General features: G+C 34.2%; 1 protein-coding gene across 1 annotated transcript in view; it reads left to right on the plus strand.

Moving 5' to 3' along the window:
• LOC132754345 (integrin alpha-6-like) overlaps positions 1 to 27,087 on the plus strand; it is a 77,618-nt gene that overhangs the window by 35,196 nt on the left and 15,335 nt on the right. Inside the window, exons 7-18 of the mRNA XM_060744963.1 lie at positions 1,699 to 1,912; positions 6,416 to 6,512; positions 10,262 to 10,400; positions 11,636 to 11,724; positions 13,053 to 13,181; positions 13,451 to 13,623; positions 15,447 to 15,648; positions 16,547 to 16,714; positions 16,888 to 16,967; positions 17,568 to 17,715; positions 18,333 to 18,511; positions 19,589 to 19,672. Of these exons, the coding sequence (XP_060600946.1) occupies positions 1,699 to 1,912; positions 6,416 to 6,512; positions 10,262 to 10,400; positions 11,636 to 11,724; positions 13,053 to 13,181; positions 13,451 to 13,623; positions 15,447 to 15,648; positions 16,547 to 16,714; positions 16,888 to 16,967; positions 17,568 to 17,715; positions 18,333 to 18,511; positions 19,589 to 19,672 (1,702 nt within the window). The remainder of the gene's footprint in view (positions 1 to 1,698; positions 1,913 to 6,415; positions 6,513 to 10,261; positions 10,401 to 11,635; positions 11,725 to 13,052; positions 13,182 to 13,450; positions 13,624 to 15,446; positions 15,649 to 16,546; positions 16,715 to 16,887; positions 16,968 to 17,567; positions 17,716 to 18,332; positions 18,512 to 19,588; positions 19,673 to 27,087) is intronic.

Genomic DNA, 27,087 nt, shown 5'->3' on the forward strand with positions numbered 1-27,087 from the left:
TGTTCAATTTGATATAAACTTTAAGCCTCCTGGCCAATAATTGTAAAATTGGATATAATCTGTAAGCCTCCTGACAGATAATTGTTCAATTGGATATAAACCCTTAGCCTCCTGGTAGATTGTTGTTCAATTGGATATAAATCTTAAGCTTTCTGGCAGATAATTGTTCAATTGGATATAAACCTTTAAGCCTCCTCGCAGATAATTTTTCAATTAGTTATAATCTGTAAGCCTTCTGGCAGATAATTGTTCAATTGGATATAAACTGTAAGCCTCCTGGCAGATAATTGTTCAATTGGATATAAACTGTAAGACTCCTGACATAAAGTTGTTATATTGGATATAAATCTTAAGCCTTCTGGCAGATTATTGTTCAATTGGATATAAACCTTAAGCCGCCTGGGAGATAATAGTACAATTCGATATAAATCTTAAGCCTTCTGGCAGATAGTTATTCAGTTGGATATAAACTTTAAATCTCCTAGCACATAATTGTTCAATTAGATATAAACCTTTAAGCCACTTGGCAGATAATTGTTCAATTGGATATAAACCTTAAGCCTTCTGGCAGATAATTGTTCAATTTGATATAATCTGTAAGCCTTCTGGCAGATAATTGTTCAGTTGGATATAAACCTTTTAGCCTTCTGGCAGATAATTGTTCAATTGGATATAAACTTTACGCCTCCAGGCAGACATTTGTAAAATTGGATATAAACCTTAAGCCTTCTGGAAGATAATTGTTCATTTTAATATAATCTGTACGTCTTCTGGCAATTAATTGTTCAATTGGATATAAACCTTAAGCCTCCTAGCAGATAATTGTTCAATTGGATATAAACTTTTAAGCCTTCTGGCAGATAATTGTTCAATCAGATATTAACCTTTACTTCCTGGCAGATAATTGTTCAATTAGATATAAAGTTTTATCCTCCTGGCAGATAATTGTTCAATTGGATATAATCTGTAAGCCTTCTGGCAGATAATGGTTCAATTCGATATGATCCTTTAGCCTTCTGGCAGATAATTGTTCAGTTGGATATAGACCTTACCTTTAAGCCTCCTGGCAGATAATTGTTTTACTGGTTTTAAACCTTAAGCCTTCTGGCAGATAATTGTTCAATAGGATATAAACCTTAAGCCTCCTGGCAGATAATTGTACAATTGGATATAATCTGTAAGCCTTCTAACAGATAATTGTTCAATTGGATATAAACCTTAAGTCTCCTGGCAGATAATTGTTCAATTGGATATAAACCTTAAGCCTTCTTGCAGATAATTTTACAATTGGATATAAACCTTTAAGCCTGCTGGCAGATAATTGTTCAATTTGATATATACCTTAAGACTTCTGGCAGATAATTATTCAATTGGATATAAACTTTTAAGCCTCCTGGCAGATAATTGTTCACCTAAGTGACCAGTGTGGACAAAAATCAGCCTTCATATCCATGCCTTGTGGTCATTGTCTGCACTGTTTGTTATACCACTAGCCAGTACATAGAGTATTTTGAAATTTTCCCTGAAAGATGGATAATCCTGTTTAAGATATTAAGCATGTAAGTGTGAATTAGATAAATGACAGGTATACTTTGGTTCTGCTTGATTCCATAAGGCATTCATTTTTTTTAATGATATCGGAAAAATTAAAATAAATCTTTAAACTAAAAATTATTCAAAATTGTCATTTTTCTAAAGGCTTTGCTGTGACGGGCGGAAAGTTTGACAACACCGGAAGGACTTACTACGTGGCCGGTGCACCGAGGAGTCAAAACACGGGTCAGGTTATCTTGTTCACAGAAATGCGGAGCGGAAATATTCTGAGATATGAAGACTCAAAGATACTGTCGGGAGATTTACCTTTCTCCGGATATGGGCAAGACCTGATAGCCTTAGATATAAACAATGATGGGTATGGCATGAGTTTGAATAACGGTTTAAAGGGATTCCACTGAGGTTCAAATTCTTCAAACAATAAAAATTTGACTAAAGATCAGCTGGGGCCATCAAACAGAAAGATTCAAATACAAAAATCAAGAAATATAGATCTGCTTCAAAATAGATTGAAAATCACATTTTTGTGCTACTCTTAGCCCAATTTGAATGAAAAGCATTACTTGGCTTTTCAAGTTTTGGTCATTTTTTCACTATTAGAAACAATTATTTTGGAAAAACGGAGTGAGTGAATGATCTGAAATTTTTACGCAAGCTATTGGTCTCGAAAAATTATGTCCAGTCCCGTCGTGTCAAAAAACTTGTGGAGTCTCTTTAAAAAAAAATTTAAGTCATTTTTTTTGTATTTTCTGACAACAGCACATCCCGACAATCCAAATAACAAAAAGTAGTTCTCAAAGCAGCTTAAAACTAGCGATGTAAAAGAAAGAAATATTCTTATTTTATTTTAAGTATCCAGCTAATTATAACACATTCAAAGTTTAAAAGTGGCGTCGCGTTATAGAATTGTCAATAAATACGCAATCAAAAATTACGCCGGTGAATATCATGTTAATCAATGAAAAATGCTCGGCTATTTCCGTAAAGTCCGGATTATTGTGATCGGAATTAAGAATATTTGTTATTTAGACTTTCTGAAAAATAAAGTAAGGATGTTGACTGTAGGACATAGAAGAATTTAGTCACTCGATAATTTAATTCACGTAAACAAAGCGCTATTTTTAGAGATGTTGATTATCGCCACACTTCAGCGCGTATTACACAAATAAATCTGATAGTTATTGCCCTTTGTTACTTTTTTGTCTAGTGCATCACTTGAAAACTAATAGTTGGAATTCAATACAACTTCTAACAATGGTCAAGTGCAGTGAGTTCAAGTGTAATGTGCAAGAACCATAACTCTATTTGGACTGATTACACAGTTATTGCCCTTTGGTACTTGTTTTGTGTCCAGTGCATAACTTGAAAACTAGTGGTTAGAATTCAATACATCTTTATACAATGGTCAAGCGCAATGAGAGGAAGTGCAGTATACAACTAACTGTTTTGGTGTGAAAAGTTATAAGGCATATTTTCAGTAAAGTTTATTTAAGTAATTGAAAATTTAGGACACTATTATAAAGACACATATGCCAGTCTTTTTGACACTAAAGAAGATTATTTCACTTTTAGAAATCTTGAATGGTTCTTACCAACACTTTTTGATTAGGTGCTATTTTATTAATTTTACTTTATAGCTTACAGCAATTCATGCTATGAGGAAATTATGTAACATACAGGATATGTTTTATATCTTTTTCTTAAGATATTTTATACAGATTAAGCATCATGCATTACTTGGGTAATGTTTTTATGCCCCCACAATGTGGGAGCATATAGCGTTGCACTTGTCCGTCCGTCCGTCCGTCAGTCCGTCCGTCAGTCCGTCCGTCAGTCAGTCCGTCCGTACGTCCCGAAATCTTGTGAACGCAACTCCTCTTAAACCGGATGGCAGATTTTGCTTAAACTTACAGGGATGAACAACCTTAATGTGTAGATGGTAGTAAAGGAAGGAATTTTTGCTGCGACCAAATTTAACAGAATTATGGCCCTTTGTTGATTTTTTCACTAGATAACTATGTAGAAATTTTGTGAACGCAACTCCTCTTAAACCGGATGGCAGATTTTGCTTAAACTTACAGGGATGAACAAACTTAATGTGTAGATGGTAGTAAAGGAAGGAATTTTCGCTGCGACCAAATTTTACAGAATTATGGCCCTTTGTTGATTTTTTCACTAGATACTATGTAGAAATTTTGTGATCGCAACTCCTCTTAAACCGGATGGCAGATTTTGCTTAAACTTACAGGGATGAACAACCTTAATGTGTAGATGGCAGTAAAGGAAGGAATTTTCGCTGCGACCAAATTTTACAGAATTATGGCCCTTTGTTGATTTTTTCACTATATACTATGTAGAAATTTTGTGAACGCAACTCCTCTTAAACCGGATGGCAGATTTTGCTTAAACTTCCAGGGATTAACAACCTTAATGTGTAGATGGTAGTAAAGGAAGGATATTTTGCTGCGACCAAATTTAACAGAATTATGGCCGTTTGTTGATTTTTAGTTTTCAACTTGTGGCACATGTAGTCCAAAAAATATTTGACCTAGAGTCATAAGATTGACAGAACAGTGGCGTGTGGGGGCATCAGTGTCCTATGGACACATTTCTAGTTTTTATTTTCATTGGTCAATGTTTTTCAATTTACATTAGTTAATCAATTAATAAACTTGAGAATTTTATATATAGAGAAAGACAAAAATAAGTTAAGACAGAATTTGTAGGATTATTAGGTTGAGGATAAGAATAAGAATAAGAACTATTAATGTGAAAGTGTGTTGAAAGAATCTTAAAACATTTTGATAACTTAATATATGATAATAAAAGGAACTATTAACAACTTTGCATGAGAAACTTGAAAGGGATATTGTGATATTAAACATTGACATTTCTAAATGAATAAATGTAATTAGTGATTGGGAACATCTGAGTATATCTTCATTTCCTCAAAGTTTTTTGCTATCATACTCTACCTTCTAATAGAAGAGTAAACTACATGACCGACTGCTTTGGGTGGACACTTCATATTTGTATCGGAACTCAACATAGACCTCGGCTTATTCCCCACAGCTTAAAACAACCGGTATTGCATAGCTCTACCGGAAGTCTAGGTCCCCGTACAGTGTTGCTGTTATTAGTTGAGAAGTTGTGTGGCGCAGAAAGCGCTGCCACAGCCCAAGTGTAGCAACAGCTCTTGCCCCTGGGCAGTCCCCGGTCGCACAAGGTATTTTGTTATAAGTAACTTTGTCATTTGTGAAGTAGTCTTGCCGGGGTATTAATCACATTGATTTAGGCCTAATTTCTTCCCATACAAAACATGACCTGATGGCTATCAAATTTTCATTTGTAATGACACTTAGGTGTAAGTTTATTTTTTAAGATTTTATCAATTACTTTAAATTATCTTACTTTCATCTCATTTTGATATTTCATTTGTAAGGTTTACATAAGAAATTCTGGCTGTTTAATTCTTCATTAACATATCATTTGGAGGGGCTTATGAAATTCCCTACTACGGATATGAATTTTACACTTGATTCAGATAAATAAAATGTCATTTAAATCATGGCCGTGAAGTACGCAGAGTAACGGGCTAGCGGTGTGGCGGGATGGCAGTGTGAACTGGGCGGGCTAGCAGTCTAGCGGGCTAGCAGTCTAGCGGGCTATCAGTGTGAACTGAGCGGGATAGCAGTCTAGCGGGATAACAGTGTGAAGTTGACGGGATAGCGGTCCAGAGGGATAAACTTTAATAATTAATTGAATCCACATTAAAACCTCATGATACATTTCTTAGCAGTGTGAAACAAGCGGACAGACAGTGTAGCGGGCTAGCAGTGTGAACAGAGCGTGCTGGCGGGCCAGCGGGTTAAACTTAAATACTTAATTCAATCAACATGAAAACGCTATGATACATTTCCTAGCAGTGTGAATTGGGCGGGCTAACAGTGTAGCAAGATAGAAGTGTGACCTTGGCAGGCTGCCGGGCCAGCGGGATAAACTTTAATACTTAATTTTATGAACATGAAAACCTTATGACACATTTCTTAGAAGTCAGAACTGGGAGGGCTGGCGGGTTCATGATTCATTAACTGAAGGCGGCGTTTTATTCATCATGGCAAAGAAACAGGCACAGTGATGGATTTACAAAATGATTAAAAGTAAAACCTTTGTACTCGAGCCAACCTGTGCTTAACTGGCTAATATACTGGACTCTCAGTCCAAGGGCCATGATTTTAAGCCCGCCCACCACTTCACACTGCTAGGAAATCTATCACGAGGTTTTAATGTTGATTCAATTAAGTATCAAAGTTTATCCCGCTGTCCCGCCAGCCCGCCCAGTTCACACTGCTAGCCCGCTACACTATCAGCCCGCCCTCTTCACACTGCCAGGTAATGTATCATAACGTTTTCATGTTCAATTGTAGTTATGTTTTTGTTTAGCCCGCTGGCTCTCCAGCCCGCCCAGTTCACACTGCTAGCCCGCTACACTGTTAGCCTGCCCACTTCATACTGCTAGGATATGTATCATAACGTTTTCATGTTGAATCAGTTAAGTTTAAGAGTTTAGCCCGCTGGCCCGCCAGCCCGCCAAGTTAACACTGCTAGACAGCTTGACTGTTAGCCCGCGCAGTTCACACTGTTAGCCCGCTTGACTGCTAGCCCGCGCAGTTCACACTGTTAGCCCGCTAGACTGCTAGCCCGCCCAGTTCACACTGCCAGCCCGCCACACCGCTAGCCCATTACCCCGCGTATTTCACGGCCATATTTTAATCAGTATCCAAAATACTCAACATCTGATATGTATTTGATATGTATAAATATTATTATTATTGAAGAATATTATATCAATATTGAACAGATATGATGATTTGGTAGTAGGATGTCCATTTTACTACGAGAAAGAAAAGGACAGAATGGGCGGAGCCGTGTATGTTTACATAGGAAATGGAGACATGGTAAGTAACATATTTTGCATTTTTGCAGCCATTCTTTGGCGTTTATTTCATCATGTCAGGGCTAGAATTTAGCACTAACAAGATAACAAAATGCGAATCAAAAGTAGAAAAATGCCAGTATTTTTTTACACGCTCAAACTTTTGTTTGCTAGTGTAGCAGATAGTTAGTGAACATAAATTGATATAACTTTGTAAAAAGAAATTAAATTTTAGCAAGAATGTCATCTCCGACAGCAATTCATGCGAAATAACAATTGCTCAATAAATAAAGATACAGGCATAAGCATCATTTAGCACATTGGTTAATACTATTTCGAAAAAAAATGCAAGTTACGTTTCGTTTTTGCCAGGACAAATTTCTTAAACTCGATATTAGAATTTAAAGACTCATTATTCGCTATGGGTTTGGTGCAGCATGTTAACTTTGGCATACAAGTTTTTGGCAATACTCTTGACGTTGTTATCACGGAAGCAGTCAATGGGGTTGAAATTGTGGCATGTGAACCTGGTGATTATGTGTCTGATCATCGAGCAATAAAATGTGTTACAAATGTTCAAAAAGAAAACATAATCAGTAAGTCAGTCAAATTTAGAAACTTTAAAAATATGGACGAGTCATCTGTTAGAAAAGAATTCAGTGAAATTACAATAGATCAGAGTGATATTAATCTATACGTGAATGAGTTTGAAAATAAAATAAAGAACGTTCTGGACACTCATGCACATGAAAAAGAGATAACAAAAGAAATTAGAGCTCCTAAACCATGGTTCACTCCCGAAATTCTCACCCTTAAAACATCGACTCGGAAAGATGAAAAAATATGGAGAAAATATCGTCAACCACAACAATATGAATCATTCAAAAAAGCTCGGAACCAGTACAATGGTGAACTCGAAAAAGAGAAAACAAAAGTAATAAGTGAAAAAGTAACTAATACAAAGGGTGATTCCAAGAAGCTGTACCAGTTAGTGTCTGAGTTAACAGGAACTAAATCAGAAAACCCAATGCCACCTGGGTACAGTGATAGTGAGCTCTCCGAACACTTTGCCTCATTTTTCTTGAATAAAATAGAGAAAATACGTGATGACCTGAAACCATTTGATAAATTGGAGCCAAATACTAGAAACGTTCCATCTCTTTTTGCCTTTGATGAATTTTCAAATGATAATGTTAAAGAGCTGATAAATGAACTACAGACAAAATCTTGTGAATTAGACATATTACCAACAGCAATATTTAAACTATTCCTTGGAGAACTACTCTCAATTATAACAAAACTAGTAAACTTATCACTACAGCAAGGAATATTTCCAAATAAATGGAAAGAGGCTATCGTGAGACCACTTTTGAAGAAAATTGGACTTGAACTTGTATTCTCAACTTATAGACCTGTGAGTAATCTGTCGTTTTTATCAAAACTGATTGAAAAAGAAGCTCTGAAAATACTAAATAAACATGCTGATCAGTATGACTTACTACCTACAAACCAATCCACCTACAGAAAATACCAATCCTGTGAATCTGCTCTACTGCGATTAGTTAATGATCTGTTGGCAGCCATGGAAAAACAAGAAGTTACAGCGCTAATCGCGATTGATCTCAGTGCCGCGTTCGACACTGTGGATCATGATATACTCGTCGACGTGCGACAGAAGCAGTACGGCGTGAGCGGTTCAGTGCTCAGCTGGCTTGATTCATACCTTCGTCCGAGGGGCTGTCGCGTGTGTGTCAACTCGGCGGTCTCAGCTCCACGGCAACTATAGTGCAGTGTCCCCCAGGGTAGTTGTTTAGGGCCTTGGCTCTACCTAACGTATGCGGGAACCTTGTTTGACGTGATTCCATCTGGATTATAGGTGTATGGATTCGCTGTTGACCATACTGCAACCAAACGTTATAAACCGACTGAAGAAAATAGTGAAATTTCTGCAATCGCTGAATTAGAAAATGGTGCAATTGATATCAACAACTGGATGAATGCTAATAAACTCAAGATGAACTCATCGAAAACAGAATTCATAACATTTGGAAGTTCTCAACAGCTCGAAAAGTGTCACCTAAAATCTATTTGCATTAACGGAGATAAGATCAACTCCGAGGAGTCCATTAGATATTTAGGCGCATTTCTAGACCAAACACTAAATTTCAAGGAACATGTCAATGGAAAGTGCCGTACTGCAATGTTAAACTATCTTAGAATAAAACGTATTCGAAAATACCTCACCAAAGAAGCAGCTGAAATACTAGTTATAGCACTCGTAATGTCACACTTGGATTATTGCAATGTCATTCTTTATGGTGTATCCGATTTTGAATTGAAAAAAATGCAACGTATTCAAAACATGTGCGCTAAGGTAGTTCTGCAACGAAAGAAATTTGACAGTTCAAGACAAGCATTGTTCGACCTTCACTGGCTGCCCATCAAATCTAGAATCGAATATAAAATTTTGACTTTTTTATACAATGGTTCAATCGGTCATGCTCCAAAATACCTTTCTGAACTCCTAACCAAACAAGTACCGATACCCGACTACGTTCAGCTAAAACCTCTGAGAACTGCTACGTTATTCCATTCAATAAAAGAAAAACATTTAGTGACAGAAGTTTTGGAACTATTGGTCCAAAATTGCGAAATCCGCTGCCATTAGAGTTGAAACAATCTAAGAATATTGATGTATTTAAGAGAAATCTTAAAACACATTTTTTCAGAAAGTTTGAATCACTATTTTAAAATCTTAAATGAGAAAAACATGAGTAACGTATAACTGATGACTGACATTTTGATAAATGTGCAATGTTAATGAATGTTTTATCCTTTTTAATCTATTTGTAATCAAGTTACATGTATGTAAATAATCTTATCTCATGCTACATGTATATCAATCAGTTTTATCATTGTATGGTCTCTGCAATTTTTTTAGAAATATGTTAATTGGAATTGTATGTAAAAGCTTTTATTTCATTTGATGTTGATCCACATATTCTTATGCATTCACAGTTTTATTCTTGTTGTTTATATGTACTGTACAACGCAGTTGAATATTGTTAAATAGAAACAGGCGTTTAATTAAATAAAAAGTTTCAAGTTTCAAGATAAAATATGCAAGTGGAAAAAATGTTAATTCTCACCTTGATCATGTAGGGAGTTGCTTCATAATTGTCAGTTTTTCTTGCATTTTAACCCTTACCACTGTACAAATCTCAAATGGACTTGTCCATCTTTACATCGGGACTAGACCATTCATCATTATTTCAAACTGACTAACTTAATGACTAAATATCTAAAATGGAGTTGTCCATCTTTCCTTTAGGACTATACCATTCATCATTTTGAAGGGAATATTTCAAACTGACTGACTTAATGACTATCGGATAGCACACCTACACCTATATCCTCAAAAATGAGTTTATCCATAATTTCCCAAACTGATACATTCTAATAGAAAAAATTATGCGGACATATCAAATTCTTCAGTTAAACACCATGATATTTTTTTACCAGAAAGGTGTAATACCCTTTTAATGTGAGATATTGACTATTTCCAGATTGCTAAGAAGTTCAGGCTGCAAATTTGTCATCAAAAAAACTTACCGTGTTTCAAAATTACAAAATACCCTTACAATGTGACACATTCACCATTTCCCGGTTATCAGTTTATTCCAGGTCAGGCCGCATATTTTTCATTGGAAAATGTATCAGATTTGAATGTAGTTTAGTACCCTTACAATATGACATATTGACTGATTTCAGATTACCAGTTTAACTAAGAAGCAGGTTATTAAAGGGCGCAGTATGAGTCAGGAAGAGTGTGATTCCTTGCTGTGTTTACATGCTAGATTTGGATTCAGTTTAGCAACTGCTGGTGATCTAAATAGAGACAATTTTGGAGGTAAACATTTTATATCAGACCATGTGTGTATATTCAAATAAATCTTGATGTAAACTTTTGACTGGTTTAAATACCAGTAACAAGTAACACTGAGTCCAATCTGATTAAAATTAGCTCCTAAATAAGGTTAGGCATTAGGATCTGACATCCAGCCATAGGAAGTCATCTCATGGTCTTTCAAACAACCAATCATTGGCGAGCTTTCATTATTTTGAAAGTGATGCAGTGTGTTATTTTAACCCGTTGAAAACCAATACTTTGTAGTAAATTTTCACGATTTCGTAAACATACATGGCTTTGTCCATATAGCCAACAGATTTTCTGGCAAAACAATCTGACCCTTTAAAATTGCCTTTATTATTTCAAGATAATTTATTAAAAATGACTTCAAATATCATTTTTCTAAAGAAAATTCAACAATTTGTTTAACTTAGTATTTTGATACTTCTTCTAAAACCTGACTGAAAAAAACCCGGCTTGATTGCATGACTAAAAATAGGTTTCTCGGGAAATCCGAATTATCAAGAAGGTGATGCATATACGGTGGTCATCAGATCTACACAGACGAAATAAGTAGATCTGAACTTAAGTCATATTGCACAGAGCCATAACAAGAAATACTCAGGATTAACAGTATCAGAAAGTTTTTTAAGAAATTTACACACACTGTAGTGATTAAGGTCTCTTGAGTAATAATTGGTTTAACCAAATCTCTTGAGGTAAACATTACTGCTCCAGACATTTGGTTGACTTCTAAAATGTCTTTAGTCATACTCTATTTTCCTACACACTTGCCTGAAGCACATGCTTAATATCTTGAGGTACCACGGAGACTTGCACCACATTGAAGCCGTCTATTTAACTCAAAGGGTTGAGGGTTTGACTGTAAATCTGGCGACTTGAGTTCAATTCCCGGAACGTGCATGCCGCTTTTGTTTTGATTGATCATTGAATCTTTTCTACCGTCATTCGCACTTTATCTCTGCTCTTGCATGTAAAGATGTTTCAGTTCCTTGAAAAAGTGAAGGCAACTAGAACTGGTAAACTTCTTGAAAGCCTGGCTCTTGCGGCTTATCGAACATTCAATATTTTATTGTAAATTTGTAAAAATACATAACTGCCTTGATACTGAAAATTTGAGTTTATAAGATTATAATGTATGTTTACAGTAGTAAAACGTTAAGAATTTAAGAAAATAGATTTTTATTGAACATTTTTGTCTATCTTTTAATTAGATTTTGCTGTGGGTGCTCCATATGAAGGGCAAGGTGCTGTATATATATTCCATGGATCTGCTGATGGGGTCAAGGAAGCTTATTCTCAGGTACAATTTAAAAGTGACAATTGCTTTTGGCCTTAATTTGGCTTTTAAGATATCAATAAAAGTGTAACATATACTTGAGTTTTGTAAAAGACATTGCTTTTTTTAATATACAAATGAAATATTGATGGAATAAAATGCATGTTTCATTGCTCATATTTTTCTTTTTTCATTGGAGTGAAGTATATTTTCGTATTGTCATTAGTGTCTTCCAAGACTACCATTTTTTATACATTTAGACAATACATAAAATGTTAAATTTCAAATTGAAATGTCAAAAAGGAGAAAATTGGATATAATATTTTGAAACAGAAAACTTTCTATTAACACAGGATTTATATTCACCTTTTGATATTAAAATTATCATATTTCACTTGTGGCTCTTATGAAATATTTATTTTCTTACCACTCGAAAATAATTCCTGTATCTTTTTAAAAAACTTGAATATCCTCTATGTATTAAATGTAATTAAAGCCATATTATAGATGATAAATGTTATTTTGTTTTACCCAGATGCACTGTCTGAGCATTAAATGATGCGGGACACGGTACTTATTATTTCCTCTGTAATTAAAAGTTTGAAAATTTCCAAAAAGTGATTGTGTCTTTTGTTTTTTAAAACCAATTTGGGTTTATTGATATTTATTTTCTCTCTACACAAGGGACAGGACGTGAAGTGGATGCACACCCGTAAATGTCAACGCCACTTAAAACACTTTAAAAGCTAGTGAAAAAACACAATTGCATTTATAAATTTTTCAAGGAATATCTGTGACTAATCAATATGATTTTCGCTGAATCCTTTCGCAGTTAAATATTTGACTGAAACAAATAAGGTTGCAACCATAAATGCGTGAACTACAAGTTTGCAACTAAAATGCGCTTGAACAAGATATTTTCGTGTATTGAAAATTTATTTGGAACATGCAAATTCAAACACTTACTCAGTATGAAAAATACATATTTTGTCTGGTGAGGTGAACTTTAACACTTACAGATGCGAATAAATGAGCATATATAAATCACCATGGACTGTCACTTGTCAAATCTCAAAATATGTACATAACCAGTTTATATCTTCAATAACTTCGTAAAATGAAGTTTATAAGCTGAGACCTTAAACTGAGTTTGCCATTATCATTGTCCTAAGGGATAATCATATTAGAAAATCTAAAATAGCATACAAATCCACTTACCTGAAGAAAATACGCGCGGGTGTTGATAATATTCGTGACGATTCCGTAGCCATTTTGTCAAGTTTGCAACCAATTTTCTCGCTTGAATTAAGTGTGCAATCACTTCACATCCGGCCCCTTGCTATATATTTCAGAGAATCTATGCTGGTGATTTGTCAGACACTACAGGATGGAATACATTTGGTTATTCTCTGTCTGGAGGCATGGATCTTGACAATAATGACTACCCTGATCTCCTTGTAGGCAGCTACATACAAAATAAGGTTAGTCAAAAGTTTACAGAGACTATTACCTCCCTTTTTGAGACACGGTAATTGTTACTTCCCTTTGATTACTAAGGTGTAGTTATAAAGGTTATTCTGTTTTAAGATCAAGTTCCACATGGGATATTTGGAATCTTTCAAGTGAGGAAGCTGATAAATAGCTAGGTTTTGCAAAGTTCTGATTGGGTGCTAGCTAGTGTCTGCAATGATAAAGAGAGGGCTTAGTCATCAATTGAGCTAATAAATCGTATGTTTTTACTTCGGTACAGGTGGCTTTATTGAGAACAAGACCTATAATCATTCTCCACTCGAAAGTTAATGTGAGCCCAAACAAGCTTAACATGAGCACCGATGAGCAGAAAACATGTGAACATGACGGCAAAATGGTGTATTGCGTAGAGGTGAAACTGTGTCTCCGTTATACGGCTGAACCTGTGGAGAAGTAAAACATTTTTGGATTATATTTTAGTCTGTCTTCTTGAATTGATAGAGAGAACATAAGATATGTACAATGTACTTCATGGGTCACTAATTTGATCCTCAGGCATGGCAAAGTTTCTCTTTGACATTAGACTTACTCAAGAACACAGACTATTTAGAGTTTTCTCCAGCTAAACCGGAGGTACAAACAAACTTTTACAATTACAGCTTCGAAAATAAAAGCAATATGTAGACTAGTCTATTGTTACCGGAAGCCAATCATGGAACTTATCATAATGGTAAACATTTGTTTGTACCGGGGAATTAGCATAAAAAACCACATTTGCAGAGTTCCGGATAACATCTATTGATCCAAAACACAGAGTCTTATTGTTTTTTGTCTCTCAGCCGCGATTCAGAAATCATGTGAGATAATATGTCAGTCACTTTTGGAAAAAAATGGTCAGTATTGGCTGGATATCTTGGAAAGTCATTGAGTCGAAATGACCATTGAAATATGATAAAAAATATGTAAACATCAGAGAAAAAAACAAACAAACATGGATCAAAATAAGCTGATAAAATATTTGTTGCCTGTTCAAATAATAATTTATACGTCATATTGACTGCACAGGCCTGCTTTATTTTGACAAATTTAAATAACAAAAAGACTATCCCCAGCTAACAATAATAATATTACCAAAGTTGTCAAATCATTTTGTGCTTAAAAAGAAGCAGGTGTTCCTATTTTTCGCAACATATTTAAGAAACAGTTTCATGGGGGAAATAATACCGACTTGAACCTTCAGAAACTCTGCAGTAATTCATATTTAAATGAAGAACCTTCTTTGCAATGTGGTTTAAGATCTTATACTGACAACAAATTACCTGTCATCTCTTTAGGTTTATTCCTTCTATGTACAATAAATCTTTAATGTGAAGAAGCTGTAAACATTTAACCTTATAAAACTCAAGGTTATTAACCATTTACCTACTTACAGTCAAGCTGTTTACATTTTACCTTCTGGAACTGAAGCTGTTAACCATTGAACTGCTGGAACTGGAACTGTTAACCATTGACCTGCTGGATCTGAAGCTGTTAACCTTTGACCTGCTGGAACTGAAGCTGTTAACCTTTAACCTGCTGGAACTGAAGCTGTTAACCTTTGACCTGCTGGAACTGAAGCTGTTAACCGTTGACCTGCTGGAACTGAAGCAGTTAACCATTGACCTGCTGGAACTGAAGCTGTTAACCTTTGACCTGCTGGAACTGAAGCAGTTAACCTTTGACCTGCTGGAACTGAAGCAGTTAACCATTGACCTGCTGGAACTGAAGCAGTTAACCATTGACCTGCTGGAACTGAAGCTGTTAACCATTGACCTGCTGGAACTGAAGCAGTTAACCATTTACCTGCTGGAACTGAAGCTGTTAACATTCGTCACCTGTTATTAACCTGCTTGATTGTGGGCTTGTCAAGTGGTCCCTTTTTGGAATGTCTATTTTCAATACTGGCTAATTCAAGATGAAAATCAGTCTTGAGTCTTTTCGGCCTTTACGGACATACAAGCTGACCAGGCTCTCTACGGATTGCAAAGGCTTATCGCTTTTGCTTCATTAGGTCTATGGTTCAACTTTGAAATTCAAAGCAGAGCAAATACTTAAAACAAATTAAAACATAATCAGAGTAAATCTATCTTGCTTTCTTGGTGACAGCTCATGTTTAAAATCAGGCTCAGATGAATATGCATCAAGGGGTTTATGTCTTCTACTGAAAAGTGTAACTAAAATTGCTGTATGACCAGCAAAGAATATTAGTAAAATGACTTCCTTCACATATGTTTCAGATTCGAAGCTTCGGATGATATTTTATACACCATCATAGCTGAACCAGGCAAACTCAGTCCACGAGTCGAGTTTATGAAAGACGGCAATAAGACGCAGGAAGTAAAAGACACGTTTATGCTCTTGCCACAAAGAATTACGGGCCTGTCAGCAGACGATCCTGACGCTATGTTTGCTTGTATTTCTCATACAGCTTATCTCAAGGTTTGTATTCATTGATTTATCGAATCTATTTAACGAAGTGTCTCGAATTCCGACATGGTCTTTGGTTTATTTTATGTGGTGAAACTATCAAGCTAACTTAGTTAATGTTGCTGGTTTTACTCCGTTTTACGTGCCCGTTTTAATTTAAATAATGCATGGAAGGGAACATGAGATCTGCCTCCACCAGTAAAGCTGGAATGTTGCCAAATGACCTGTGTTGGTATGATGTAAAACCCAATTGAACAAACAAAAAACTCAGGAGTGTATAAGGATCCATCATGAAAGTTTATGTTTTACCTTTCAAAGTTTTTGTAGAGCACTTCCATCGGATCTTAGTGAAGAATAGGAGTTAAAAGATGGGTCTGTTCTGGTACCAATTTGATGATAAATGACAATTTTGAACCTTTTTTGAATACTTACAAGGCATTATATTTAGTTGTTCACTCGAAATTATGATATATATAAAGATAGAAACTTCGAAATTGTCACCTTAGTGTAGTAGTGAGATAATTTCTATTAAGTTTTATGGGAGTTTACCCATTACTCCAATAAGGTGACAAATTAGTTACTGTATCTCTTGTGGTGATTACCCCTTACTTTTCTGGAGCCAAAAGTGATTAGCCTTTGCCAGCAATATTGAGCCAGCACAGCGTGTGCATCCATGCAGTCTGACACCAGGCCCTATACTGTTTACTTTCTTAAATTTTATCTTGATACCTACAAAATGATGACTGATATCCCCCCTAAAAAGTTGAAATTTCGCACGTCTATTTTAAATATTCAATCGGTAAAGGATAAACATAATAAACAGTATCTTTTAACATCTGATTTTATTTAATGTTATTATTGAATGTTAAGACAAATTGGAATCTTTTTTATCATGATTTGTTAAATCTAGACTCCAATAATTGATGTTTTGTCGGCCATCGAATTTGGCATAAACTTTGCACTACCAGAGAAAGATCCCCCAGTGGCATCATCTGCAGATGTTCTCCCAGATATCAATGAATTTCCAATACTTGATGCAGGAATAAATTCTGTCGAAAATCAAACGGTTATGACCAAGGTAAGAAGTACTAGTATTATGTTTGTAATGATTAATGTAAAATGTAAGCACAAAACCTACCTGCCAATGTTCATTATGCAATAACATATGATATGAAATAGCCGGAAACCTTTTGATCGGAAAATATCTCTTTATATAATTATGCATGGATGGTTATTTTCTATTAATAATAGGTGGAGTTTCTAAAAAATTGTGGTGTTGACCAAATTTGCAACAGTAATTTACAAATGAAAGTGTCACCAAAACTGAGGAAGTAAGTATTTTACTTATTGTCAGAAGAGTTCATATTCATGGTGATTGCTTATAAAGATATAAAATTATATCTGCTGGATATATGTGTTCAGATAATGAATTTGTAAACAATAAACTGGTTTATCCAGCACGTAAAAATTTGTTTGAGATCACTGACAGGTTGAAAAATCTCATGATATCAATGAGCTATTGAAAAACTAAATTTGTTTATTTGATTTAACGGTATACCAACACAGTTTAGGTCATATGGTGTTGAAACAAAAAGATGATTTTGGCTAACCTTGGGTGTTACAATCTTCAAAGCAACGCCAGGGATCAGAACCATCCCACCTGATGGAGCTTACAGATGCTTAGACTCCAGTTATTCTATCCCATTTAGTCGTCTTTTACGATCACGCAGAGATAAACAGTGGCTGCAATTCTGATGCGGCAACCCCTCTGCCACAAGGGGATTGAATAACTATAATATTTATCATTAATCATTTCCTGCCAGGTCAATGATATAAAGGAAAAATGGTGAAATTATTTTGTGTACATTTAATAAAAACTGTTTAGTTTTTTAATGTTTGTAATTTTTCTAACCATTTATATTATTCATTAGAGATGAAGATGGCAACCTAGTTTTGGAGATTTGGAGATCCGATAGTGTCCGGGTACAAGTGTATATAGAAAACATTGGGGAGATTGCGTACCAGACCGAGTTTTACCTGTCTAAACCAAAGAGTCTTACCTGGCAGCAGTCCGAGCCCGTAAGATTATTAAACATGATATCATTCTACAGTAGTCATAGTAAATGATACAACTTTACTCACAGCTGCTACAACAAGACATTAAAGGGAGTCCACTGAGTTTTTTTCTCTCTTTATGACTGCACTAGAAATACTTGTTTGATATTAATGTTGCACTTGAAACAGATTTTCACCATCTTGTGTGCAAAATTTCAGATCATTTGTTCACTTTCTTTTTACATGATAATTATTCTTATTGTGAAAAACAACGCAAAATTAAAAAGCGTTGCAGCACTGTATTGATCACAGCACACAAATACCCTTTTATTTTTTAAAATAATTCTAAATTATCTTTTGCAAGTCTTTCTATTTAAAGTGCCCTAGCTGGTCTACATAAGAAATTAAAATTTATGTTTTTATACTTTTGAACCTCGGTGGAGTACCTTTAAATTACAAAATATGTGCAGGTTAAGTAATGGAAGTTACAGGATATGCATCATATCAAACCATATTATGCAAATTATGACAATTTCAGAGTGTTTTCGTTTTTATAAAAGCTGACAAATATTAATTTTATAGTTTAAAGAAATTGTATCATAATCCTATGAGAAAAAATGATTGAATTTTCTATTTAACAGAAAGACATAGGCTGTGATGTTTACAATGACACTTTAATCAAGTGTCAGAGTATTGGAAGCAAGGACAGTGGGAATCCATTAAAAGCAGGGGCAGTAACTGTGTTCGCATTACTTTTCCAAGTTGACAGGAAAGCTATAGCAACTGTAAGGTCCATTCAGCTGACCGCATGGGTCGATACGTAAGCATTCTATGCTTTTATTCAATCCTGTAAATTTGCCTCGGGTAATTAGTTTTAAAAATTTGTTCAGAAACAGTGTTAGAATTTTCAAAAATTAATCTGTAAATGAGTATATAACACATATGGTTTATTCATCAGTAATTTCAACCTTATTGATTTCCATCATTTGTTTGCAGTTAAAAGATCCATTTGCAAAATTGATTACTTCATTGTGGCCATTTTCTCAAGTGTATGCATCATTTAGACTGATCTTGAGTGATTTTTTTTAAATATTAGTTATTTTTAAGACAACTCAAGTGCGTTTCTTTTTATCACATCACTTCCTGACTTGAATATTGAAACTGATGACATTGTTTTGACGTTTTATGCTTGGTTGTTGAATGTTGTTTCTTCATGAAATGTGTAAGCAGAAATGACATTACAGTTTTGATACATAACACTTGTGTAATGTAAGGTATTATCTCATAAACTTAGGTGCAGGAGTGTAATAAAAACGATGTTTCACTAATGTAATAATACTTTGATGTGACTTGAATTGCGTTATATATAAAAATAGCGTAAAACGTGTGCTCATGGTAGCGTTACACTGTAGGCATGTCAATGAAAAAGTATATTTTTTTTAATGGTAAACCGTACTTATTTTGAATATGTTATAAATAGAATATTATATTCATGCAGATTTATTACAAAAGTTATTGGACTAGTTCAATAAAACAATATTATGCTCGCCATAATATGGATAATTCAACTTCAGTGTTGTTATATTTTTCTTGTCCTTCGGGGTCCTTGATGCTAGCACTATTAAGTGTTGAGAAGTGAGTTACCGCTGAAGCCGGTGCTAGGGGGCGTGAGGGCTGTTGTACTTATTCATTATCCCTCATGTACAGACTCGATCAAACCGAGTCTGCGATTTTCATTTATGCTTCCGAGGGATCACTTTATTTCCAGATTTTTTTGTTCAATAAATTCAGTATTAAATCTACACTCATTCAATATCCTCTACGTGTGTAATAGTTATGTAGCATGTAAAACAAACAAAGTCATGAGATTGATAAAAAACTTTCTTATTTTTTTCAGAACAAGTATAGAAGTAACACCAGCTGCTGACAAAGTTGTAATACCTATTGTAGTTTATGTAAATGCTGATTTACAAGTGTTTGGGTAAGTGAGCATACTGTTAATCCTTGTTTGTTCAAATTTTGGATTCTTACAACTTAACACTATCTTTATGAGATCCACAAACTTTGTCAAGCTGTATACAGATCTAATTGGATTACAATATTCTAGGATGATCACTCATGATACCTCATAATTATGTAGTGGCACTTGCCAACTTTATTTTTAAAAATACTGTCGGCAAGCATGTTGGTCATTCTTCTACATATCAATAATCCTCGAGATAATTTATTCTCTCCCTCAGTCCGATAGGCGATAAAGACATTCCGATGCCATCTGTTATCGGTATGTTAAATGTGAATTACATCCTGGCTTGATATTGCACAGTCTTAACATCTATTTATAGCTGTCTTGAAATTAATCAACCGTATTTGTTGTTTTTGATGACGTTTAAACGCGCACGTAATAATTTTATTCGTAATAAAATAAATGAAAACAGGGTATTGTTCACGCGTGCAAGGACTTAGTATAAGTAATAGTTATAGTTCAGATTTTAAAAAATATGGAATTTATTGCAAGCGTAGAAATAGTTCTATATTTCTTTTACTTTACCGCGTTACGTAGTATAGCGGTAAAGTTATGTCTGCACGTTACGATTGAATAAGTCACATGACCAATGTTTGATTGTTTTGTTACAAACTGACCAATCGAAATGAATGGTATGATAACATTGGGATAGGTAGAGTTACAGGTATCAGTTTCTAGCGTGCACCACTGCTAATAAACACGTGCTTTAAAATTTCAAGTTCATAAATTTAAAAATAAATAAATAAATAGTGGTTATTAAAGGTAAACTTTGGTGAAATGTTGTTATAAGGATATGTTTTAGTTGAAAGGTTATTAGACCATTCATGTTATATTATTTAATATTTCGTGTGAAGTCCACACACGCCGCTGAGGAAGGCACTGAACTTGTTAAATTGGACACAGGTTTTATCAGAGTAACATTCTCTGTTTGTTTTCCTGGACGTCGTGTTTTCCGATGACGCGGATGTTTATTATTGAGAGATCTTTTAACATACTGTAAATGTCACTGCATTATAATATGTATACATATAATGTCACAAATATTGATACAATTGTATGTTTTTGGTGTAATAAACGGTCTCGCGTAGCTATTGTGCAGCGCTACCAGGCGAAATATATGTTTGTGTTACGTTATTTGTAGTAAAGGGGAGACTTTAAATTATGAACTATAACTGGCTTACCGTTTGACCCACTTTCGTGGAATAAGTCAGGTACGAAGTGTCGGTACAGCTGTAATGTAATACGAGTCCAGCCCTAACTAGTAAAGATTGACAGGCCAACACATGGTCTGAGTGTTTTGACCTGTCAATCAAAGCTTTGCGTTTTTATGTATTTGCATCATGTAACAATTCTGCGATCAGGTTGTGTTTGACATAATATATATAGCAAGAATCATATTTTTGAACCATTTCATGTGGTCACGGTTGCTTGATATTGCTACGCAGGTTTTATATGCAGACACAAGCAACAAGAGGCATAAGCTCAGGTAAATATTTTATAAAAAAATATTCTCGAATTCTCGCAATATCTAACTTCATCATTATCTGAATGAAAATACAAATTGTAACATGACTAGGCGCGCAGCTTTTGTACGCCCAACCAGTACCGAATCTCAAAATAGATGACGGTAAATTATTCAAACATAACATGGTTAAACTGCCTTAAATGCTGTTGCAATTATTAAAAAAAAAACTTTGAAAATCATATTTCAGTGATTTCTTTGATATTTGCATTTTGCAGGCCGATTTGAAAAGCTTTTGTCATCATTCTGATGACATTAAGAAGAAACAGAAATACAGTGCCCTATAATACAACGAAAAACAACAACTGGGCAGTGCACGTCTGGAAAACCGCAACCTACAACCGGAGACTCAGCAAGAGCCTGGTTATCCTATTCCCGTTCAAATAGAGCAGTTCCGTTCATGTGCAGCAATGGATTTTTGGTCGCAACAATTCATCTGTGAAATTGAAAGGAAAAATGGAGAATTCTATCCTCCAACAACTTTACTAAACATTGCTGCAATGCTAAAACGGTATCTTCGAAATGAAAAATCCATGCAGGTGAACTTTGTTAAAACTGAAGATCCTTTTTTTCTGAACTTTGCAGAATAATGGATCGACGCATGCGCGAGATGACTATACGAGGGTATAGGGGTCGAAGTCAACTGTTAAAAAAGTGGAGTTTTTTTAACAAAATGTGGAAAAAAGTTTGTCATGGAATTATGAAACATGGATATTCTGTATGATTATTTTAAGATAATTATGTGTTAGTTTCGAACTTTGAAATTTCTCTCACTCCATGTCTATTATACTGTTTTCTAATGTTTGAATTATAACCATGACGGTATAGGGAATGTACTGTTTCAATAATTTTTATACATGTAAAAGCTTGGATTTATAAATACCCGTATGAAATCGCTTTCTTATTTGTTTACTTTATTCGCATGCCACATATATTGTCTAATTTTAAACTCCGCCCATATCCATAACGTCATATTTGTCAATACCCATTAAAATATGTCTACTTATTTTTCACATACACCAGTCCCGGTATAGTGTATGCAAAATATTTCAAATAAATTTGAGCATTTGATTGGATAAGAAAGTGGGACAAACGGTAATAAAGTGAAGAAGAAAGCATGTATATATACAATATATACAAAATTCGAAGGGGCCAGAAAGTTAGCAATTTAGCTAAATCTCAACCTAGACAGTTTTGGAAAAAGATTCGAAAATCTTTTAAAAAGGCACCACGTAAGGCCGATAATCCTAATATCGATAGTCTGTTTATCCATTTTAGTGAGGAACCGCCGAGTAGTGAAAATGACGACTATATTCCGCAGAACGACCAGACCGACGCTTACCTAGATATTTATTTTACAGAACAAGAACTTAGATCCGCAGTTTTCCGTCAAAACAATAATAAAATGCCGGGGTTAGACAATCTTCCAAGTGAATTGTTTAAGTCGAGCTATGATTTAATTTCACCTCTTTTGTTGAAAATATATAACAGAATATTTAACAGTGGTGAATATCCTAATTCTTGGGGTTTAGGAATAATTACTTCTATCTTTAAAAAAGGGGACATATATGATGCTAAGAATTATCAAGGCATTTTTCTTATTAATGTACTTGCAAAAACTTACTCTCAGTTGCTTTTAAATAGATTAACTCAATGGTCGAACAAATACGATACGCTTGACAAAAATCAATTCGGATTTCAAAAGGGGAAGTCAATCATTGATTGTATTTTTGTCCTACATTCTGTATTAAGTAAAGTTCTAGACTTGGGTAAAAAACTTTATTGCTGTTTTGTTGATTATATGTTGTGTTTTGATAGAATTAATAGAACAAATTTATGTCAAAAACTTATAACAGAAAAAGTAAATTTGTACGGGCCGTATAAGCAATGTATACTATTGTTAAGTCCTGTGTAAAGTTCAATTCAGAATCATCAGACTTCTTCACATCTAACATCGGATTGAAACAAGCGGACCCGAGCTCCCCCTCTGCTATTTATGTACATCGTAAATGACGTCACACACAATACTAATACAAATATTGATGATATATACTTTATGCTACATACCCGGAAGCATTACAGTCTATGATAAATGATTTTGTAACGTATATTGTAGGAGTGGGGTCTAAACAATCAACCCTACAAAAACTAAAATATTAATATTTCGAAAGAGGACGTCACTCTCAAAACATAACTTTATATTGAAGATACACACCCTTAGAAGTAGTTACGTCATTTAAATATTTAGGTATTACATTATTTAAAAATGGAAACTGGTATCGCAGTCAAAAATGTATTGCACAGCATGCGTCTCGTGCATTATATAGCCTGTTCACCACCTTTAATAATATCGAGTTACCAATTAAACAAGAAGTAAGCTTATTTGATAGTTTGGTTGGTTCTATTCTAAATTTCGGCTCTGAAATATGGGGAATACATGAAGCGACTGACATAGAACTGTTACTTACTAAATTCTCACGTCGCTTATTGTGTGTGAAACGCTCAACAAACCTTTCCGCACTTTATGGAGAACTCGGGCGCGTACCACTAGCCGTATTCAGAAAAATAAACATAATTAAATATTGGATTAAAAAATTAAGGCACGCGGACTCTTCATTAATAAAGCAGACCTATACGTTTTTAAAAGCTGACGCTGATAGCGGTCGTGAGTATCGTGGTCTTAATTGGGCTGCTCAAGTGAAAAGTATTTTAGATGTACATGGATTAAGCTATGTCTGGAATCAACAAACGGATGTGAATAATATACCGTTCCAGTTGATAAAACAACGCATATTAGATACATATTTTCAACGCTGGTACTCAGACATAAATAATTCGCCACGCCTTCAATCTTACTGTATATTTAAGCATTATTTTCAAACAGAACATTATTTAGATTGTATTAAAGAGAACAAGTATAGGGTTGTACTATCAAGACTTAGAACATCGTCGCACAGTTTACTTATAGAAACCGGACGTTACGAGAATATCGCACGAGAAGAACGGCTTTGTAAATCATGTAATATGTAATATGAGAAAAGTTGAGACTGAATTCCACTTTATTTTAGTATGTCCTAAATATAATATCGCGAATTGAGAACCAAATATTTTCGGCGTTGGCCATCTATACATAAATTTGATCAATTAATGAATGCCACATCTAAAAAATATATTTGTAATTTATCGATATATATATATTTTGCCAATAGAATAAGAATTTCATAATTTGTCCATTCACCTCCATAATACTGTATGCTCTTATTTTGACATGTTAGAAAAAATACACTGAACTTTGTTAAAATGTGCGTAATACTATGTATTTATAAGTCAATTTAATTAACTTGTTTTTTCTTTTCTGAAAACACGTTTTCATGTACCTGCCTGCATGTAATGCTTGCTATAAACTTTGTAAAAGAGTTTTATGCAATAAATCTATGTTATGTTATGTTATGTTATGTTTCCGGTGCTTTGTATTTTTTTGATGTTGTGAAGTTTTTGTATTTGAAAAGAAATATGTTGGTAAATTTCCTTATGAGCAAATGAGGGATTCTTAAACGTTAAAAATCCTATTTAAAATAGTGTCATGAAATAATCTATGGCAATATTTCATTCTGTTTATGTACAGAATTCTTGTGTTAATTTACAGAAACATTCTATAGTTACATTTTGCTTGATAACCACCCATATGAATATGAAGACAGCGTAATTTATTTAGATATCAGGATAATTTTTATGCCCCCCCCCCTCTCCTTCGAAGAAGAGGGGGTAAATTGTTTTGCTAATGTCTGTCGGTCCATCGGTCTGTCCGTCGGTAGAACACATGGTTTCCGCTGATTATCTTTAAAATTATTTATCACAAAGTCTTCATATTTCACATACTTATTGGTCATAACTAGTAAATAACCCATATTCTAACACGACCCGCATTTTTCCCTATTGAACATAGAAGAACCGAAAGTGTGTGTTATTATGCAATAGAGTCACTGTTTGACGTTCTATATTTAGACATGTGACGTAATCATTACACATGTGACGTAACCACTATAAAATCCGACGCGCTGACAATAAGTACGGAACAATGCTTAATAGCAGGTACGGCAGCTATGGAAAGCCATGGCTGTCTGATATTGTTTTTTTTCAATTTATGTAACCATTAGGATAATATATGAGTTCACTTCGACTACATATGAATTGAAAACACCTTCTTATTTAACCGGAATCCATTATATTAATCCACAGTTATAATATATGAAACCATACCGTCAGTGTATGAAACCGAGTTAGCAATATATAGGTTGATTTTCTCAATATATGATTCCAATTCTTCAATATATGGTACCAAAGTAGCCATGTATGGAACCAGATGTCCTTATATGAAACCGAATTATCAATATATTAATTCATTTTTCAATATATGAAACCAATGTATCAATTTATGAAACCAAAGTAGAAATATATAAGTTGGTTATTACATTATATGATACCAATTCTTTCAATATATGGTACCAAAGTAGCCATATATGGAACCAGATGTCCTGATATGAAACCGAATTATCAATATATTAATCCATTTTTTACAATATATGAAACCAATTTATCAATGTATGGAACCAAAGTAGCAATATATGAGTTGGTTATTACATTATATGATACCAATTCTTCAATATATGGTACCAAAATAGCCATATATGGAACCAGATGTCCTTATATGAAACCGAATTATCAATATATTAATTCACTTTTACAATATATGAAAACCAATTTATCAATGTATGGAACCAAAGTAGCAATATATGACTTGATTATAACTTTATATTATACCAGTTCTTCAATATATGGTACCAAAGAAGCCATATATGGAACCAGAATTGCCCTTATAAGAAACCAAAAATTAATCAATATTTATTAAGTCATTTTTTACAATATATGAAACCATTTTAAAATTAAATTAAATGGAAACCAAAGTAGCAGCTGCTAGTATATATAAGTTGATGTTACATTCTATTGATAGCAATTTTTCATTAAATGGAACCAAAATAGGCTATTTTCAAGTCAAGCAATTAAAGCCCCGAGGTCACTGGGTTCTGTTATTCAATGCATACACTTTTTCATGAAATCAATTTTATTTACTGATTATTTTTTAAAACTTTGTGAGTAGATTAACCTTGAAATGTGCCATTCGGGCCAAAATGCCTATTTGATCAAAGGTAAAGGTTACGCAGCATGAACTTATTTTTTTTAAATATGCTTTTTGTTAAAAGGGCATTCAGTACGACTCAATAGCTTAAAATATGACATACAATTCCTACAATATTAACAGATAAGTTTTGCCTTGCCCGGGCCCCATTTTTAATGTGAACGTTGACGTTTAAAAATTCAAATATTTCCCTTTCATTCAAGGGGAAAAATTTGCAGTTTATGCAAGTCAGTGAACACGCTGTTCTTTTTTTATACAGGAATATTTGGCGCGAAACTGTAATACCCGGGTGCAAAAGGATAGAATACAAGGCCCCTTTAAATAAAGTCCCGGTCAATATAATGACATTTTTTTGCGTTCAATATATTGCCTACTTTTGGTAACATAAAATTGGGAAAAACTTTGGGAAACATTAAAAATTTAAAATCCAAAATTAAAATATTGCTACTTCTCTTACCCTAAAAAAAAGATAAAAGGGTTTCCCTATATTGTTAAAATTGATTTAAATATTTAAAATAAATTGGTTTTTTAAAATAAAGGGCATCTGGTTTCCCATTTTCATTTACTTAAAGGGGGATCCAAATATTGAAGATCTGGTATCATATAATGTGATAATCAACTTATATATTGATACTTGGCTCCATACATTGATAA

This window comes from Ruditapes philippinarum, unplaced genomic scaffold, assembly GCF_026571515.1.
Source record: "Ruditapes philippinarum isolate M1 unplaced genomic scaffold, ASM2657151v2 ctg496_1_1_1_1, whole genome shotgun sequence".
Classification (NCBI taxonomy): domain Eukaryota; kingdom Metazoa; phylum Mollusca; class Bivalvia; order Venerida; family Veneridae; genus Ruditapes; species Ruditapes philippinarum.